Source organism: Brienomyrus brachyistius, chromosome 5 (genome assembly GCF_023856365.1).
Source record: "Brienomyrus brachyistius isolate T26 chromosome 5, BBRACH_0.4, whole genome shotgun sequence".
Classification (NCBI taxonomy): domain Eukaryota; kingdom Metazoa; phylum Chordata; class Actinopteri; order Osteoglossiformes; family Mormyridae; genus Brienomyrus; species Brienomyrus brachyistius.
The window spans coordinates 27,451,823-27,472,091 of record NC_064537.1 but is presented as its reverse complement, the minus strand read 5'-3'; the positions used below and the strand labels follow the sequence as shown (position 1 = coordinate 27,472,091).

General features: G+C 43.7%; 1 protein-coding gene and 1 long non-coding RNA gene across 2 annotated transcripts; both read right to left on the bottom strand.

Moving 5' to 3' along the window:
• Positions 1–697: 697 nt before the first annotated feature.
• Positions 698–12,263, bottom strand: gaa2 (alpha glucosidase 2). The gene is made up of 20 exons (XM_049014348.1): positions 12,096–12,263; positions 10,711–11,352; positions 10,407–10,552; positions 10,143–10,308; positions 9,370–9,466; positions 8,852–8,971; positions 8,652–8,770; positions 8,429–8,560; positions 8,039–8,149; positions 7,406–7,519; positions 7,231–7,315; positions 6,836–6,953; positions 6,518–6,651; positions 6,256–6,407; positions 6,013–6,161; positions 5,174–5,315; positions 4,726–4,824; positions 4,484–4,648; positions 1,722–1,868; positions 698–1,620 (listed from the first exon to the last, which is right to left on the bottom strand). Exons 2-20 carry the CDS (start codon positions 11,329–11,331, stop codon positions 1,558–1,560), a joined length of 2,880 nt encoding a protein of 959 aa, XP_048870305.1. The 5' UTR covers positions 11,332–11,352; positions 12,096–12,263; the 3' UTR covers positions 698–1,557.
• On the bottom strand, positions 1,881–4,477 carry LOC125742413 (uncharacterized). The gene is made up of 3 exons (XR_007398094.1): positions 3,333–4,477; positions 3,247–3,289; positions 1,881–3,207 (listed from the first exon to the last, which is right to left on the bottom strand). It is a non-coding gene; the product is annotated as an uncharacterized LOC125742413 (long non-coding RNA).
• Positions 12,264–20,269: the final 8,006 nt, after the last annotated feature.

The window sequence follows — 20,269 nt, the reverse complement described above, 5'->3', positions numbered from 1 at the left end:
CTCAAACTCGGTCCTCAGGCCCCACTGCCCTGCTTGTTTTCCAGCTATCCCTGCCCTACACACTGCCGATTGCCTGGATCAGGTGTGTTCAGTAAATCAGAAGCCAAAAGACAGCTGGGACTTGTGTGTGGGGCAGGGATAGCTGGAAAACAAGCAGGACAGTGGGTCCTGAGGACCGACTTTGAGAACCACTGCTCTAAGGTAAGCATTTCACTACCCCTGGATACCAAGAAAACAGTTAATATTGCAGATGGGGCCAGTGGAGACCTTAAGCTATTTCACCTCATATGCTCATATGGATTTGGAGTCTCTGAAGCTTCTGCAACCCATAATTTAAATAATTAGAATAAATTTACCTCTAATCAAAGTAATTGGTCAAAGTGAATGTTCTAAAGAAGGAAATGACAACAAACAAAACCTCAAGGGATTATTTATTCATTTACCTTAGGTGATAATGGGTATTACTTAAGGATAATGGACAGTATTCTGTTTAAAAAACACTGAATGGTGCCTTTTGATATTTAAATCTGGCACTGCAAGTGTGTGGAACTCGCTTTGGAAGAGTCCAAATTTGTTGCCCTTTCAACATCTACCACATATTCAAGTTATTTCTCTCTAAAAGTCTTGAGTAAGAAAACTACAGTAAAACGCAACAAAGGCTGACAACACGACAGTGACAAAAGCACAACGACTCCAGTAAAACTGTACAGATTTAATGAACACTGCATTATGCCATTTGATTAAAAAAAAGACATTAAATTAAAAAGAACAAGCCTGAAATTTTATTTTATTGCTAGTCAAACAAAACATTTCAATTTAAAAATTCAACTCAAACAGGTTTAGTGCAATGAAGCATAGAATGCTTTGTTATTTGCTTAATTTATACTCGAGTACAGTTCAATTGTCATGCATGAAAATAAAGCATCACACCATAGATAAACAGGGAGACTGATAGCAGACGCTAATTGGCTCCATGTGTTCACTGCCTGCCGTGTACCTGTCGGAAAACCTGTTCAGAGCATATATACCACACAACCACACACACACACACAACCACACACACACACACACACACACAAGTTACATTAGTTAATACATCCTTAAGCTGTTCCATTGATTCCCAAAGTGTCACTTTGTCAGTGGGACTTTTTTCACTATGTGATGAACTGCCAGCAGGAGAGATTTAAGGCACAATGTAACTACTGCAATTCTGAGACATGGGGCTGTGTTACCTAACACCTAATTCTGCATCTTGTTCCTATATGAACAATTTCGCAACAAAAGCAAAAGGAAGCAAAAACAAGAATGGAACTTTTTATGTAAAACATTTCACAGTCGTTGGTTTTGCCCCCTTTATACCCATACAGTGTACATTTAGTGGTCCTTAATAGTGCAATAAAGCTCAGAAGCATAAAAATCAACAGACCAAATATACATATAATTACTATTATAATTCCATGAACGTTACCAGGTGATTTTCACACAGAGCACAAGTTTGGTAATCAGAGCAGATCCAGCAGCAGAGGATATTATTACTTGGTTATGCCCAACAGCCACCTAAGCCCAGCTGATTGTGAAGTTCTGGCTCAGGTTGACACCAAGATCTCTCACGGTTAAAACCTGGACACAAAATAAATGGCGGGGATTTAATGACTTATGACCGTGTCTGGTTGAATGTACACAGTCATTTCCTCAGAGCCAGGGCTGACCCTGCCACCTACCTGATTCGCCTTGTATGTAAAAGGGACGTCCTGGAAATTCAGAGTTACATTTGTCGGTTCCTTTTTCACTCCAAAAAAGGACACTGTCTCCAAAGTGATGTAGGTGGCCTCTATGTTCTCATGGAGCACTTGTGATGTCATCACATTCTGATGAAGAAAAAAAAAAAAGGAAGTTGCACATTACATAGCCTGTCTCTGTAGTGGAATGTCACAACGTGCAGGAAGTACAATCAATCTTCACAGTCAGGCAGAGTTTAATTTCTGTCCTGCTAAAAATATATCGAGTTTCCAAAAACACAACAGTGTTGAAAAATAGGCCTCTACGGTGAAGGCTGTGCCATTTCTAGCTAGATGTGTGTTTTTCCCTGTTTTTGTTTCAAAGATATTTCAGTGAGGTCAGCACATTTCTTAAACGATACTTAAAATATAAACTCTCTTGTTACATGGTGGGTCTGGAGGTTTGAAAAACAAGAACCTAAGAAACACTGATATTCCCAAGACACACAGGTCAGTGACATGCCAACTTTCGCAAACAGGTTAAAAATATATAACTATAATTACACAGTAATTCTGAAGATATAAATAGTCTCTAGATTAAAATGATATTTTTAAGTGCAGAGATTTAGAACATGGCTATGTGCAAAAGCCTTAGTTCAGCCAAGTTTCAGTGACTGAGTGCCGTTGTTACATGCGTAACAACAAACGAATAAAAAGGTATAACAGCATGCAGGTCTTGGAACTAAACCTACCAATTTACTCCAGTCTTATGTATACTTGGGTGTTTATACACTTTTTTATCAACATTTAAACCTTTATGACTAATGCTGCCTTTTACATACATATATACATACATGAATACCTAAATATTTAACATGTTATGGTACGTAACTGATACATGGATCTATTTTGTGAAAATGACAAACTGCGAGTATAATGATTGACTGATTCTGTTGCCTTGTTGTTGTGATGGGGCAGCTTCAGCTAACCTCGGTAATGTGAGTGACCCTGTCCCACGAGGCTTCAGCTAACCTCGGTAATGTGACTCTGTTCTATGAGGCTTCAGCTAACCTCGGTAATGTGAGTGACCCTGTCCCATGAGGCTTCAGCTAACCTCGGTAATGTGAGTGACCCTGTCCCAAGAGGCTTCAGCTAACCTCGGTAATGTGAGTGACCCTGTCCCAAGAGGCTTCAGCTAACCTCGGTAATGTGAGTGACCCTGTCCCACGAGGCTTCAGCTAACCTCGGTAATGTGACTCTGTTCTATGAGGCTTCAGCTAACCTCGGTAATGTGAGTGACCCTGTCCCAAGAGGCTTCAGCTAACCTCGGTAATGTGAGCGACCCTGTCCCACGAGGTTTCAGCTAACCTCGGTAATGTGACTCTGTTCTATGAGGCTTCAGCTAACCTCGGTAATGTGAGTGACCCTGTCCCAAGAGGCTTCAGTTAACCTCGGTAATGTGACTCTGTTCTATGAGGCTTCAGCTAACCTCGGTAATGTGACTCTGTTCTATGAGGCTTCAGCTAACCTCGGTAATGTGAGTGACCCTGTCCCAAGAGGCTTCAGCTAACCTCGGTAATGTGAGTGACCCTGTCCCACGAGGCTTCAGCTAACCTCGGTAATGTGAGTGACCCTGTCCCAAGAGGCTTCAGCTAACCTCGGTAATGTGAGTGACCCTGTCCCACGAGGCTTCAGCTAACCTCGGTAATGTGATCCTGTCCTATGAGACTTCAGCCTGATCTCGGTGACCAGGCCAGTAGGCCCCTGTCAAAGTGCCAGCTTCAATTTGCTTTACTCATAATGCATTAAGAGCCAAGCCATGCCTGACATGGGAATTCAGTACTTTGCATAATCATAGCACACAAAAAATTAAATAATTAAATTAAATATGAATTTGACGACATAAGGCAGACCCGGGCATAAGAGCTGGCTATTTTTCCCACCCCACATGATCATTCGAAAAAAAATATATATTCAGATCCATGGATTTGAACAGATTTTTGCCCATACATTTTTCACTGAATTAATAAGTACATGACCTACGAAAGACACACTCGTTCTATTGATTACATGTTTTGAAGGTTCATGCAATAAAGTAAAATTTATCAAGTCTAACTAACTTACATGGGCCGTGAAAATAAAATCATTTAAAAATGGCCCCTCGACACGAAGCTTGGATTTGGGCCTCCACAGAGAATACCTACCCAGGGTACCTGCCTGACATGGGGGGCTGTGTAAGGCAGATACCTGGGAAGAAAGCAGCATTACAGCCTGGGGTTTTTTTTACATTATTTTCAATTTTCATTTGAAATCGCATTTAGTTTTAGCTATAGTTATTGGTGTGGTTTTATTGTTTTTTTTAAAGACAACAGCTTTTAGTTTTTATGTGTTTTAGCTTCCGCTTAAGTCGTTTTAATTGTAGAGATGGATACATTCAGCTTTCAGTCTGATGCTCCACATACTATTAATGGTAAAGATAAACAAGTCATTAATTCAGATAAACAGAATTAAAAAAAACACTAGCAAAGTATTTGACATTTTTTTCATGTTTTGATTCTATTTCAGTTGGTTTTGGAAGTAATACTTAGATTTCATCTGGTTGTAGCTTTTCTTCTGCCTTATCTTATTTCAGGTTATGAAAATGTGTTCTTACAGTTTTAGTTTCCGTTAACGAATACTGCGGCAGAAAGTGAAACTTTCTCGGAACCAAGCCTGACAGACCCAGCCGTCTCTCCCTGCTAACACACTAGCACGCTATACCGTACCTTGGCCACGTCGAATACGACGTAGGCGTACTGGTTCGTCTCGTAGGTGTCTATGGTCTCCCCGTCGTCCCAGAACAGGTTTCCGGAGGCGGTGCCCTCGTCCGTCAGCGTGGCGATGAGGTGGAGAGGCTGTCCGCTGCTCACCCAAAGGGTGGTGTTGGCCCTCTGGGGGAATGTGAGCCAAAATGAGAGGGATCTTGGTTGGGACCGGCCATCGCGGGGACAAGCAGTCCCGCTCCTACCTGTCTGGCAATGACCGCTCCTTCACGTAGGTGAACGTTGATTTTATACAGGGGAGCATCAAGCTTCACCTCCTCACCGCTGCTCCTTAGAGAGTCCCCCTGCAGGGACAGCGGGGAAACCCCACGGAGCATGCTGACACGACAGCCTGGACCTTCAGAAGGCTTCCCGATTCCCAGTTCAGTGTCTTAATGGTGCCACATATAAACCATCAAACTGATACGATGATTTTTTTTAGCTACTTTTGCGGCAATCTGAATTGAAATAGAAGTAAGGGAGAGACTGGAAGAAAATATCAAATAAGTTATGTAGGCTTAAAAGAAGATAACTAGATATTGTGCCATTGTTTTTCACTTTTAAGATTGGTGGGGGGGGGGGGGGTAACAATTTCTCAAAAAGAATTATCTATTTGAGAGAACCATTAACATAAGTGTGCTGTGCTTTCCTTACCGTGAAAATGTCGTACCACAGCCCTTTGGGGAAATATCCAACTACATAATTGACACCTTGCTCCAAAACAGGAGTCACCAGCAAACTCTTCCCCAATAGAAACTGGCGATCGATTGCATAAGTCTTCTCGTCGTTTGGAAACCTGAAATACAAAACAATAAAAACCATCCCCATCTTCATCCAAACTGCATGTCACGCACCATTTGGATAAAAGGTCATAAAAATGTTGCAATAATGTTACAACACTCCAAGAGAAGTACAAAGTATGCAGTTCCATTCAACACAACTTCCTTATTGTACTGTAAACCTTTCTATACCTTTAAAATGTATGAGGTATATGAATGCTTTAAAAATTTACGCTTCAAAATTTTCAAATTTTCAGAACGGCTTTCGATTTCAAACACCCCTAGGATAAACAATGTAGAAAAGGGGCTCTTGAGTGGATGGTGCTGTGCATGTTTGGGATTGGAGTTCACTGGGAGAATTCACAACCATACATACTTCGAACAGTATCTGATAGCATGACTAATAAACCCTGAAACCTTTCTGTTCTTCAGTACACACATATGGTAAATGATTTATATGAAAATTCCGTAATACTGCAGTTAGAGCTGAAAAAATAAAAAGAAAATGAAGTTCTGAGTAACTCGACCCAAACAGTGATGCAATATATTACAAGGTTTCTGTAATAAATAAAACATTAACCCCCCGAAGAAAGGCTCCTACCCCTCCCCCATGGCCCTGAACTGGCTAAGTGGGCAGAATGTGGATGGATGGATTTACTAGAAAAATATAAATCCTATTGCAGCTACCCTGCCAACACTGAACGGCAGTCTCACTCGAAGAGCAATGGCCGGGCCACGGTGCGTCCGTCCATGTGGGCGTGGTGGAAAAGCGTGTAGAGCAGCGGGAAGAGCGAGTAGCGTAGCAACAGCGCCTCCTGCATGGCCGTCCGCGCGACGGGGCTGAAGGCGGTGGGGTCCTGGGCCTGTCGTGGAAAAGCACACCGGTCAACATGCACGACAAGGATGGTGGTGTGAGTTCCACAGCACCACCCACTGGCTGCATGGTGTAAGGCGCACCTTCTGGTTGATGGAATTGTGATTGCGGGAGAAAGGGTAAAAAGCTCCAAGCTGTGTCCACCGCACACACATCTCCTCGGTGGTGGTGCCTCCAAAGCCGCAGATGTCTGCCCCCACTAGTGGGACACCCACCATGTTGAAGGTCAGCATGCCTAGAAACATTGGGATGGAGGAACACGCATATTGATTTCTGAAGCCTCTGTAGGTGATCAGCTGTCCTGCCGAGCCCCGGCATGGTGTGGGACGCATAACGGCTGCTCACCACAGATGGACGTGTGCAAATCCTTCCACTGACTCTGGTTATCTCCCAGCCAATGTCCCGAGTAGAGTCCCTGGCTGGGGAAAGTCGAGCGTGATATGACGAACGGCCGCTTTCCCAGAATCCTCTTCAAGGCACTGAGAAGACAAAAAAAAATATGCCAGTTTGAAGTCGACAGTGAATTCTCAATTTTGTACTACCACACACAACTCTGCACGGTATAAATATGTGGATAACAGCAAACTTCTTACTTTGGGGAGAATTCTGGAAAGGACAACAAAAATCGATTTCAAGCACGTTAAATGCAGTAAAGACACTGACCTGGAGGAAGCTTTGGCCTCCATTAGACCGTACAAGCTGTGGAGGTTATAATGAACTGATGCTTTCTGCTGGGCAGAAGCACAGACTGTTTTGGCTCTGAGTGCCGCACCAAGAACCCCTAGAAATGCCAAGGGAGGATGACAGCTGTTACAGTCACCTGCCTTTGCTGTCTACATTCAAATATACACAAAATGACAAGGCTGGCTTTTAATGTACGGGAATATTAAGCTGCCTCAGTCCCCAGGTGGGCCTAGAAACCCACAGAAAAGGTGGGGTTTCTGCCAAGAGAAGCTTTCGGTTCTGAGGCCCAAAGCTCAGAAAGTTCTGCGGTAACCATCTAAAACGTTAATACTCTCCACTTCTTCCAGGAGACCTTACAGTCTAATTAAGCTCACCAGGTGTGTACGGTGGGTTTTCCAGCTCATTGGACGGGCATCCCTTCAGCGATCCGTCCACGAAGTTCGAAGGCTCATTCATATCCTGCCGGGAAGTGTAGAAAATACACATTTCTTTCTTATGGCTTAGAAAACTAAAGCAAATGCAGAGAAAAACAAAACGACGTTCACTTACAATCCACACTCCGTCAAAGGGAACTTTGGCATGAAACCTCTGCAGGTTCTCAAACCACCATTCATGCGTCTCCAGGTTAGAGAAGTCTGGGAAAGCAGTGAAACCGGGCCACACCTGAGACACAGCAAGAAACCGTCAAGCCAAGCAAAACCTGATTCAACATGGCTGGTCAAATGAGGGCAAAACAAGGCAAACTGACAGGATCTAGCACTTCAAGGAGGTGCTGGAGAGTGCTGGGTGAAAATTCACCAGCTGGGTTTATGGCTACTTGGTGATTTCAGTGCAGCTCTTCCAAAGACATGGATTAGGCGGTAACACAGCGAATAGCCAAACATGTTTGTGTCAGACTCGATTTCTGAACAAAGGAAAATGGACGCAGAAAACACAATGCCCCTTTTGCACAACAGCTAGAGTTTAGAGAAGTTGGAAGTATGGTGTGAATCATAAGACCACGAATCACAAGATGCAAGATTTCATTCCAAATCAAATACTGTCATTTTTTCCCTCAAATAGTTAAAAACAAGCGTGGGTTTCTACGAGAAATACTCCGAGGTAAAACCCCAAAGCTCTTCTGAGAACATTTCAAAGATCATTTCACCATGACTTGCAATAATTCTCACTGCCAAACAGCACCTTTCCGATCAAGGTTTGCCCACTGGAGTCATTGATGAAGACGCCTCTCTTCAAGCCCTCGTCATAAGGCCAGTAGGAGCCGGGCTGCTGGGTGCTGCTGATTCCTGGGTCCTGCAGCACACAGACAATGATCCAACACAGCAAACTGGGAAGGAAAAGGACCGTGACCCAATTCTAACTCAAATTCTCTAACCATGCTTTGAAGAAAACTAGAAATCTGCCTACATGAAAAATGGAAGCCATGATGGCATTTTAGCATAGCTCGTTTAAACTATGCTAAAAAAAAACAAAATTAATGCTTAAAGATGTAATAGATTTTGAAGGAGGACATTAAGAATATGAAAAACTGTACAGACATCTAAAATAAAACCCTGCTTCACTTATTCCTACCAGGATCATGACGTAACGTTGTCCGTGACTGTGAAGGTCTTTCACCATATCTGGCAGGGTCGCAAAATTCTGAGGGTCGGTGGTGAAATCCAGAGACTTGTCCATGTAATCGATATCATTCCACTGTACGTCCTGAAACACAAACTCGTGCTTAGGTAAACTTGAGGCAAGAGGAGAAATCAGATGAGTAGAATAGCAATTACACGTCATAACCGAGAAGTACCTGAGGTATCCCATACTTCCTCATCGTCTTCACAGCGTTCCACGTGTTATCACTGGAATTATATCCCCAGCGACACAGGTGATAGCCTAATGCCCAGAAAGGCGGCATAGCAGGAAGGCCTGCACAGGGAATTAACAATGTGACTTGGGCTGAGTCAAGATCTGGGACACACTTTTGTTGGGTCTTCCGCAAAGACTCACCAACAACCTCCAAGTACTGCTGCACTACCGAGCTGGGATCAGGGCCCAGGAAGACGTACAGATCCAGGATTCCACCGACGGTTCGCCAAGTGAGGGCAGGAGCCGGCTGCAGCACCACATCTAAAGGAGGTGTTTGAACATTTCTTCTTACACTGGTGATAAATCAAGAATTCTCCATCGTACTGCTAAGAAGCTGCACTTCCAGAGGAAACAACACTGTTAATATAACTGTGCAAATCGATGTAAGGGGACAATTCTCCAATTCACAACTGGTAACATACCCTTTTACGATTTGAACTGCAAATCAAAACCAGGTCCCACCAATGTGGTGTGAAATTAAGGGGTCAGGGGAGAAATTATGCCAGAGTCTTCGGCCCCTTTCAGATGAAAATGAATGCTCTTCATTTGCCAAACCTTTCTACCTCCGTTTGCTGTCCGGGAGGGCGGAGGACTGTATGACCCCAGTACGATCCCCAAGCCGTAAGACCCATTAGCGCACGGCTAACACGATGACTCACCCATGGCATTGCTGTTCAACAGGAAAACTCCATGAGCCAAACCACCTGGCTCCATGCCCAGGTAGAAAGGATGAACGCCGTACAAGTTAGTCTTTTCCTTTCGGAGAACATTAGGCAAAAGGAAAAACATTACCGCTTCATTAACTTCTGCAGCAGCTCTGACACAACATGATCAAAAACAGTCTGTTTGGGGCAGCTGGTAATAATTCCAGTCTTGGGAAAACCTGAACATATAGCTCTTTAGTAAAGAAATCAGCTATGTTTCTAACGGGTTAGACAAAAGTTCAGCAGTCTCCCACGACTGGAATAAAAAAAAAAAAAAAGACCTCCGTTCTAGGGAAAATTAAGCTAAATGTAATTAAGTGATATGATTCTCTTTTCCTAGGGGGCACAGGTCATGATCAGAAAGCAGCGTTTCCCAGTTCTAGTCGAAGAGGGTTTGCAGAAAATTACCAGGTTTAGTTGGTGCATCCGAGTAGGGAAATCTGCAAACTGTGGTGCTACAGGACTGGAACTGGGGAACCCTGTTGAAAGCACTAGCTATAACACCATTTTACTTTTTTATGTAAAGAAAGATGCATTCTCTCAGGAGATTCATATCTGCATCCATGACTAATAAAAGCTATTTACATTTCACATTACACTGATTTATTTAACAGAAGCTTTAATCCAAAGTAATGGGGTTGATGAAGCAGAATCAGTCAGCTAGTCCCCAGAGTAAGGGGGGGTTTAAAGGTCTTGCTCAAGGGCCAAACAGTGACATCACTATTTACCACCGGTGCAGCATCTCGAGCCCACATGGTCAGTGTGTTCCATTCGACGTCATGCAGAAAGGCAGCTCGATGCTCCCCCAGGCCATAAACAAAACGCGAGGGCAGGGAAGTAGATATTTGTAAGAACTGGTCTGCATAGAACAGAGGAGCCACGCTGGTATCAATCCTGTTAAAAATGCAGAAAAAATGAAAGGTCATGAAAAATTTATGACAAAAAAAAACACTAGAAAATGTAAAAGTAGCATAAAAAATAGCAATTCTTACAGCACAGTTCCAGTAGTCGTCCTTTTCACTTTCAAGCCAAAGGGATTCTTGGAGAACTCCACAGTATAAAGAGGACTGGATGCTTTTTTCGTAGCGTTGGGTACAGAGATGGGGACTTCAAAGCGGCGGGAGGCAGGATCCGTAATCTTGGATAAACATGAGGCACAAACAAATGATAAAGTCAACTGTGCAACAGCAGCATTCAAGTTTGGAAACATTAACACCAAAGAGATCCTTGAGTTGCATCACAGATATGATTGATTGGAGTGGTAGTAGGTGTAGGCAGATACCGGTAGGATCTTACTTTCACATGGAGGCGGGAGTCAGTCTCAAACATGACATCTAGCTGGACGGTCTCAATGTCCATGGGGTAATAGGTCTTCTCTGCCTTCTTCAGCTGTGCTGTGTAGCCGAGGCGAGTCTCATTCAGCGCGGCCACCGAGTACGTAGGGAAATCCGGGGAGTAGAAACACCAGGGGATGCTGTTCTTGGACGGAGGATTCTCCGGAGATACCTGGATGAAGCAACAATTCCTAGCCTCGCAGAGGTCCTGTGTTACGACGATTCTCTCTGGGTAGCAGTCAAAGCGCCAGTTCTCAGGGATGGCGCTGCAGGACTGCGGAGAATTGGCCACCCCATCCGGGGCTCGTGAAGCTGAAGCTGGAGCAGGAGGCAGAGGTCTGTGGGGAAACTGATTGCTTGGGTTGTGCAGCCAAAAAATGGTGCCAATTAGCCAGACACCACAGACCACCAGGAGCAGAGCTCCCAGGGCCATGAATCCCGACGAGCTGGAGCATACGGACTGCTTCTCCAGCAGGGGGCTTTCGGGGGGGTTGTCTTCCACCCGCTCCTCCAGTGGCTCCTCAGCAGATGCAGAGCCAGAAAAGTACACATCCTCTGGAGTTAGGAGTTTGTAGGATACCATCTTGTTATGAATCCTAGGCAGCTAAACAAATGCAAAAGCTGGATGCATTAAAACCAGAATAAAACACAATGTTTCTCCAAAATATTTTTGAAGGATCTTATAAACGATTAATCCACGTTATCCTTGTAATTTAAAAGAGGGAACTACATGTTTTCCTCTTAAAAACGATGTTTTTCCCAAAATATATGGATATATATAGAAAATACGTTGCTTTATTATACAGAATGCATTCACAGACAGTTATGCATTGAGTAGGTATTTTGTCGGGGTGCTGCTACATAACGGAGGTTTCCTGCAGCATTCAGATATCTTGTACAACGCGACGTGCAGTATTGCTGCAGCCACAGCCATAAAGCAAGAGAGTTGTTCATGCTGTTATTTTTTACACTGGGCTTATAACTGCTGACCTTTTCCCGAAGGAAGGCATGTGACTTTTCTTAGCTTCCAACATAAAGCATCTGGTAAAGAAATTTAACTGCCCCGCAATGTCCTTCAATGCTGTTTCTCACGTACAGCAGAGCATGTCATGTAGCGAAATGTCAGCTCCTGTCTTTATTATCTCTAATTTTTATCCATTCTCTAAGGTTATTTACAACTGGATCCTCCTACGATGCACATCACCTGCCTTATGTATGAACGCAGCACGTAGAGTACATCGCTAACAAAGCTATTCTTACTTAGCAGTACTAGCAAAACCGACAACTACATGAAGTAATTAAGCAAAAGGCTACGCACGGCGCACTCAAAACTAGACAGAAACTCACCGCCAGAGTATGTCTAGCTGAACAGCTCCTGTTCTCATTTAACTCCGCTTAAAATAAACCATAACAAATGCAAGGACAGTTTAAGTTTGGTTAAACATAAACGAATGAAGGATTATTGGCAGTCAAGATAACCCCTGCCGCAACGACGGACCTCCGGACGGCCAAAAAGAGTTTTCCTATGCGCCAACGCAAAATGAATTACGTCATCAAAAGCGTTGCAATTCTTTTGTCCATCTACATATTTTCACATCGGCAAGGCAATATAATAAACATAAAGCCGCTAGAATAAGTAGGTAAAACTTTTATCTGCGCAAGGTCCTAGTGTAGGCCGACAGGGAAAAGGGCATCTAATATCATTTAACTATAATGACTGAGTTTGAACATGTTGACATCCAATGAAGTTTTCATATACACTACTCACAATAAGTTAGGGATATTGTGAGAGGCTCAGTGGATGTCATGCATACGGTGTTTGTTACACTTCAGACATTTTTGGGATAGGGAGGCAATTGTATTGGGGTGATAGACACACCTAGTCTTGTGTTTTCCATGTAATGGTCTCATTGTGTACTGGTGTGCCTTATTGGGGCCAATGCCACAAGACAACCTTTTTCAATGTGGGATCAATTTCAACAGTCTGTGGGGATAAAAAGCTGGTATTGTCAGCAAGTCATTCCAAGTTCATCAGTCAAACAGCCATGAACACACGACGTCACTTCATGGACGACCAGCGCCACCTGGCCATGGCGCCTTCGGGTCGGTGGCAGGCAGTCAGATGTTGCCCGTGAACTTGGTGTGTCTCAAAGTGTCATCAGCAGACTTGCATCAAGACACAGAACTACTGGCAGAGTTCAGGACAGACCCAGGAGTGGAGCCCCACGAGTGACAGACCGCAACGATGACCAGTACCTAAGGACCACTGCACTCAGACATCGTTATGCGACTGCCACACAGCTGCAGGCCCATTTACGAGACGCGCGGGGTACTACGGTTTCCAGACAAACCATTCGCAACCGACTCCACCGCTTTGGCTTGAATGCCAGACGACCGTTGCAGGTGACTCAACTGACACCAAGACACCGCCGTGAACGTTTGCAGTGGGCACAAGACCATGTGACCTGGACAATGCAGCAGTGGTCTACCGTCCTGTTCACTGATGAGTGTCGGGTCACCTTGCACAGAAATGATGGCCGTGAGTGTTGCTGGAGACGGCGAGGAGAGCGATACACTGAGGTCAACATGGTCCCCAGGGTTTGCTTTGGTGGAGGAGGTGCAACAGTCTGGGCAGGCATCACCAGTCAGCGCAAAACAGATCTGGTTATTGTCCATGGCTCAGGCACTGCACGTTCTTACCTCAGAGACATCATTGAACCCATCATCATCCCCCAATTCCGCCAGCACACCCCCAACTTTCTGTTCTTGGATGTTATTGCTCTGCCACGTTGTGGCAGAATTGTCACAGCTCGACTTCAGGAAGTTGGAGTGCCTCATATGTGGCCATCAATGTCCCCTGACCTGAACCCCATAGAGCACGTCTGGGACCAATTGAAGCAGAGACTGGATGATCGTACCCCACCCCCATGTGACCTGGCAGAACTGCAGGTAGCACTTGTGGAAGAGTGGAACACATTGCCTCAGGACAACATCATGAGGCTAGTGAGGAGCATGAGACGTCGCTGTCAAGCTGTCATTGCGGCAAATGGAGGAAACACCCGCTATTGACATTGTCAATTTTTGTTATTTGGGGCTGTCCCTGTTATTGTCAAAATTTTTGGGGTAATAAATATTAAGCTAATGACAATGCTGTTTCTTCTCTACATTATTAATAATATCAAAGGGAACTTTTACATATTTCATTAATATTCAGAGCAAATTGGAGAAGCACTCATGTACATTACAATATCCCTAACTTATTGTGAGTAGTGTATTTTAGCAGATGATACACACACTAAACATTTGAATAGGCAACGTACAACACCTACAAAAAACTATATATTATTATGGATACTGATTGATGGACTTACACGTGTTTGGTTATATGTATAATGTCTATCTCACTTTATGCTCATTAATCATAAATGACTGTAAGTTGTGCGGTAGTGTGTAGTCAGTAATTTCGTTATTTTCTCCTTATTTAACGTATTATAGCGCTGGGGGTGCCCATCGGGTATGCTGAAATGTCAATAGCTGTGCGTCTGTTGTATTGTTATTGCATCGTATCACGGTGTCATGTATATACTGTTTTATGTTATATGTTGTAAATGCAGTGTGGGTATTTGGTCCTTTTAAGAGCTAGAAATGAAAAGTGCTCTCTTGTTTAGAGTGTTTCGTTGTGTTTCTGCCGCTGTAATGCCTTGATCTGCCTGGTCTCTCATTACTATGTAAAAATATTGGAATTGTTGGTTTTATGAATAAAATAAACACCAGGGGTTTACATGCAGCTAGGAATGGTGTACGGTCAGCTGGTGTTCATTGAGCAAGAAATATGTACTGCTTTTCCGCGTGTTTATCACTGCTCCAATTTTCTTAACCGCGTTAAATCATCTGAATACTGGGAACGCAATGAAATTGTAAATTAAAGTTTCAGTTTGTGTACATATCTAGTACGTTACAAAGATGTTTAACTTAGTGATCTGCGGTCAAGTGGACTAGAATTACGCTTAAAGATAATATACATTTAGCATTTTTGCTATTAGGGTAAAATGGCGACTTGCCAGTTACCATGATAGCTGTAAACCCCAGGGCTGTGGGCTCAGCACCTGACCCGATCACGCTGTGTGTGGAGATTACATGCTCTCCCTTCATTGCCACCCACAGTTCATAAAAGACGTGATTAGGGGATCTGGTATCTCTAGATTAAACAAAGTGTATGACTGTGCATGCCTCACAGTGAAGTGACATAGTAGTATGGCTGATGGGTGGATGGAAAATGAAGTCTATCTTAATTAAAGTTTGGAAATAAATATCTGTGGTATGGTAGTAAAAAAAACAATACAAAAAAACAGTAAACCCCAAGGCATTCAAACCAGGGGCGATTCTAGGGGTTGACCCTAGGGGGTTAGGCCCCTGAAGAAATATAGGGGAGGTGGTACCCTGCTCTTGTGGTACCCCCACCTCCCGAGTTAGTACTAAATGTATATATAATTATTTTTCAAAGGGGTTGAAACAAAAAAATGGCCGCGGGGGGGCAAATATGGTCTAGAAATACTTGTGATTCACAGTATCTTAATCAGGACACTGAAGTCTAGTTATCTGTTGCTGCATTCCATTTACCCGGGAAGTCGGAGCTGGGAATGACGCCACACTTGAGTTAATTGTGTTCTGGTAGAAATCAGAAAGCCACTCAACAATACCAAGAACCGGTTCCAAAAACCAGGATTTCCTGCTTAGCCGGATAACTTGCTGGATTTAAGGCGGCCCAGTTTAAATGGTCTTTATCTTTGCTCATTTACATTTAGCCTAGACTACCTTAAATTTGACAAGTTATCTAGGTCTGCTTTCTGAAACAGGCCCCAGTTCTAGCCTGGTTAACTGTTAGCCATTGTTAGCAATTCCAGATGATAATGCATTATGTAGCATCTGGCGCATACAGACACCGTAGCAACATGTCCACAGATAGCGGTTGGACAGTACTGTGTGTATGACCAATTTAATGAGACACAGATAAGACATGAGGGGTAATAAACAGTATAAAACTACAACTTTCACTTCTGGTCATAATTCAATTCTGAGTTCAGTGCTAGAGAGGATCCTCCGACTTTCTGAGTCGGAATTCCGACTTCAAGCAGCATTGCAGTTGAAAATTCTGACTTGCAACTTGGAGATTCTGACTTCCCAGTTCAAATAGAATGCATAATAACGAAAATTTCTTTTGTATATGCAATTGTACCCTCAAAGTGTCACGCCCGGCTCGTCCGATCCTCGCGTGTGCCACGCCCCCTGATTATCCACGTGTGCCTCCCCTATATTGCCCAGCTGTGTCCAATTATTTTCGCCCAGCCCTGTCTATTTCAGTCCGTGTCTTGCCTTAGTTCTTTGTCCGTCATTGATGTTTGTCAATGTCAGTGCCAGTATTCCGTCCCGTTTTTTTATGCTCCTTAATAAACCCCTAGTTTTCCCCGTGCTTTGCCTGCTCGCCTGCTTTCTGCCCGCTCGCCTGCCTGTGCGATCACCCGCTTTTACCCAGTGATCCTGACACAAAGTTTCAAATTGGTACTTTTTTTTCCTGACAGTGTACACAGGGTCATGTGGGTCTGGAGTCCATCCATCCATCCATTTTCCAAACCGCTTATCCTACTGGGTCGCGGGGGGTCCGGAGCCTATCCTGGAAGCAATGGGCATGAGGCAGGGAACAACCCAGGATGGGGGGCCAGCCCATCGCAGGGCGCACTCACACACCATTCACTCACACATGCACTCCTACAGGAAATTTAGCAAGTCCAATTAGCCTCAGCATGTCTTTGGACTATGGGGGGAAACCGGAGTACCCGGAGGAAACCCCACGACGACATGGGGAGAACATGCAAACTCCACACACATGTAACCCAGGCGGAGACTCGAACCCGGGTCCCAGAGATGTGAGGCAACAGTGCTAATCACTGCACCACCATGCTGCCTGGTCCGGAGTCTATTCTCCAAAATATCTGGAACATAACTGGATCAGTCTGGGTTGGAGGCCCAATCTGACATGCATTCATGGGTCTCTTGCGGCAGCCCGGCCTTTACCATATAACAGTGGACTTTGCAAAATCAAAGAATAACGGTATGTCTCTGATGTACATTTCTTTGGTCATCTTAGACATGTCTTAGTTTGTGCTGACAGTAAATGTGCAGGATATACTTCTTCCATAAGTGCTAACGTAAAAGCACAGTTTCTGTGATCCCAACTCTCAAGTCAAGACTCCTCTTCCTGGCGATCCTTAGTTCAGTTCACTTTTAAGACCGCAGTCGTCAAGTGCAAAATGGATACTTTAGTTCACGTCAATTCTTGAATTTTCTCATTTTCCAGCCATAATCCATAATATAAGGATACGCTTTACACATAGTGTAAAGGCATAGAGCATCCTCAAAGATCACTACCACCCAGCTCGTCCCCTGCTCATATGCAATGAGTCTGAATACAAATTCAGGCGTTACCAGCCAGTGAGTATCACTACACAAAAGGCACAGTTCCACAACAATTTCTTTTTCCCAGCCACGGTTAGACTGCTTGGCCAGGACTTTAAATGGATTATTAAGAAGAAGAAGAAGAAGAAGATATCATACTCTCAATCTCATAACATTGACATTTTACATTATACCTGCATACATCAGAGTCTGGACTCATCAAATTTTGCTACTTCCACCCCACTGACCCTCCAGGTCACTGTTACACAGAAAGGCGCCAAAATATGTGTGTGCAAAGGTATAATATTCCAGAGTGTTATGTTCAATAATTCAGAGAATCATGTGCAGCAATTCATATTTCAGGGTGCAATGTGCAATAATCCAGTGTGTCTTTTCTTTTTCAAATTTATTTTTTACATTTGTGTGAGATTATCATTAATTGTGCTGCTCTTTTTAACTCCTTATGTATCTCCTCTATTTTTAAAGCTAACCCCGATGTACTACGCCATACCTGTACAAACAGCAATAAAGTCTGTCTGTCTGTCTGTCTGTCTGTCTGTCTGTCTGTCTGTCAGTCAGGCAGTAGAACAATGATGCTGCTGAAATTAGACTCATTTTCACCAAATGCTGGACTCACATTAACCTCTGGCTCAATGGTTTTCACAAAAGCCACTGTTGTGTGGAAATAGACAGCTTCTCTACGCCTCTAGGTAAGTGACAAACAAGACTACTGTAAGCAGGGACGGATTATGGGTTGTGTGGGCCCCTGGGCAGCGGCCCCGCTGGCCCGGTCCGTAATCCGTCCCTGACCGTAAGACTGAACAATACAGTGAAAGGAGTGAAAAGCTTCTCACTAATTACCTGACTTTGCTAACGTTTTGGATTGTCTTCAAGCCATCTTCGTAAGAGATATTCATGACATTACTGCTGTATTCCACACTTAAAAGAATACCACTTCTATCTACGAGATACATCCCAAACATGGCGATACTGAATACCGAGGGGAGTACTGGCACCTGGTTCTAGACTCTGATTTCTTGTTCGATGCACATGCTCCTAACATTAGCCGTACCGCCAACTTTCACCTGTGCAATATTGCCAAGTTAAGAAACATGCTCTCCTTTCAAGATGCAGAGAAATTGGTTCATGTGTTTATTACCTCCAGGCTCGATTACTGTAATGTCTGATTCTCCAGCTGTCCAAATAGGTTATTAAATAAATTCCAGCTAGTGCAGAATGCAGCAGCCAGAGTCCTCACCAAAACTAAAAAATATGATCATATTACCCCAATTTTATCTTCACTGCTCTGGCTGCCAGTTAGATTTCATGTTGACTACGAAACACTGCTCTTAACCTATAAAGCTGTAAATGGTCTTGCACTGCAGTATGTGAGTGACCTCATTTGCAACTACATTCCGAATCGTACACTTAGATCACAAGATGCAGGTCTTCTATCCATACCCAGAATAAAGAACGTTACTTTCGGGGGAAGAGCATTTGCTCATAAAGCACCACAGTTATGGAATAAACTTCCTATTAGTGTTCGGAACTCAGACACAATCTCTGCTTTTAAGTCAAGGCTTAAGACATATCTCTTTTGCCAGTCTTTTGGATAGTTAAATCCCCTTTTCTAAGCTGAAGGGAGATCTGGAGATTCATAGTCATTTGAGATTAAAGGTGAAAGGGGGGATTGGTGCTGTCGTCCTGCCATTCTCGCCGATCACTTAAGCTGTGGACGGCGGGTTTGCTTGACGCCAAAACCCTGGGAAACCCTCATGTCTGTGCTTCCTTCCAGGTCTCTCTTTTAGCCAGGCTGCCATAGTTACTTTAGTACTGCCGGAGGTTAGGTTAGGTGTAGGGCAATAACTCTTCTCCATCTTCTTTTTTTCCGAGCTGATTGTGAGCCGACTACACCATGTGAACCCGCACCTGGACTCCTGGAGAGAAGAACATGAAACCAACTGGGACTTCATAACTATATGAACTCTAATGAATCTCAGTATAAATGCAGTTTCATGCTCCCTGGTCGCCCAGAGGAGGATGGGGTCCCCTTCCGAGTCTAGGTTCCTCTCAAGGTTTCTTCCTGCCAGAGGGAGTTTTTCCTTGCCACTGTTGCCTCAGGCTTGCTTGGTGGGGTTCTGGGCGGTTAAATGTGAAGTGCTTTGTAACAATGACTGTTGTTAAAAGCGCTATATAAATAAAATTGAATTGAATTGAATTCTGAATACCGAGGGGATTACCAGCACCTGTTTCTCCCCAATTCAAGCACTGTGTGGAGTGTGGAATTTAACATTAGCAGCTTTAGTAGATTTGTTTCAGGCTTCATTTTTTATTGCCATACTCTGTTAAACCACATTTTCTGGCATAAATTTTAGTAGACCTAAGGTGCTCTCAAATTGTTGCAATATATTTACAGAAGAGCACCCAGTGAACGGCTATTCAAATCACAGTCTCCAAGGTCCGAGCACTGCTGATTTTCCAACCTTCCTTTACCCGTGACCCAGGAGTGAAGCCTCTGACCAATCAGAATCAGTGATTATCAAAACTAACTATCTGGGATTTGAAGAGCCATGCCCTAGTGCATTTTCTGATAAATAACCAATTTCGATCCAGATTTTAATTCTTAGTTTTTTTATTAATACAATTCAATGTCCAAATTATGCCAAATAACGTGTACTGTGTTCAGAGTTGGGGAAGTTACTCACAAGAATAATCCATTACAGACAGAGGTGGAAAGGTCAGGTACAATTACTTTTGTAACTTCCCCAACACTGACAGTGTTTTGGCTAATTTGTCCGCTCACTTCAAATATTCATTCGTCTTAATCGTTTGTCTTAACGGCGTAACGGAAAAGCTGCGCCGTTGATAACCGTAATTGGAGCCGTTAGCACGACACCCAATCAATCTTATTATTCCAAGTATCTTTTTGATATGCTGTAGTATTGACGCGTCTGCGTCTTCGGGGATCATGCTATTTCTGGCTTTCACTAGTTTCCCGCCGGAATGACGTCAGTACAAAGTTATTTTCATGAATGGAAGGGGCGGTCACGAGGAGCGGGTGACGTCAG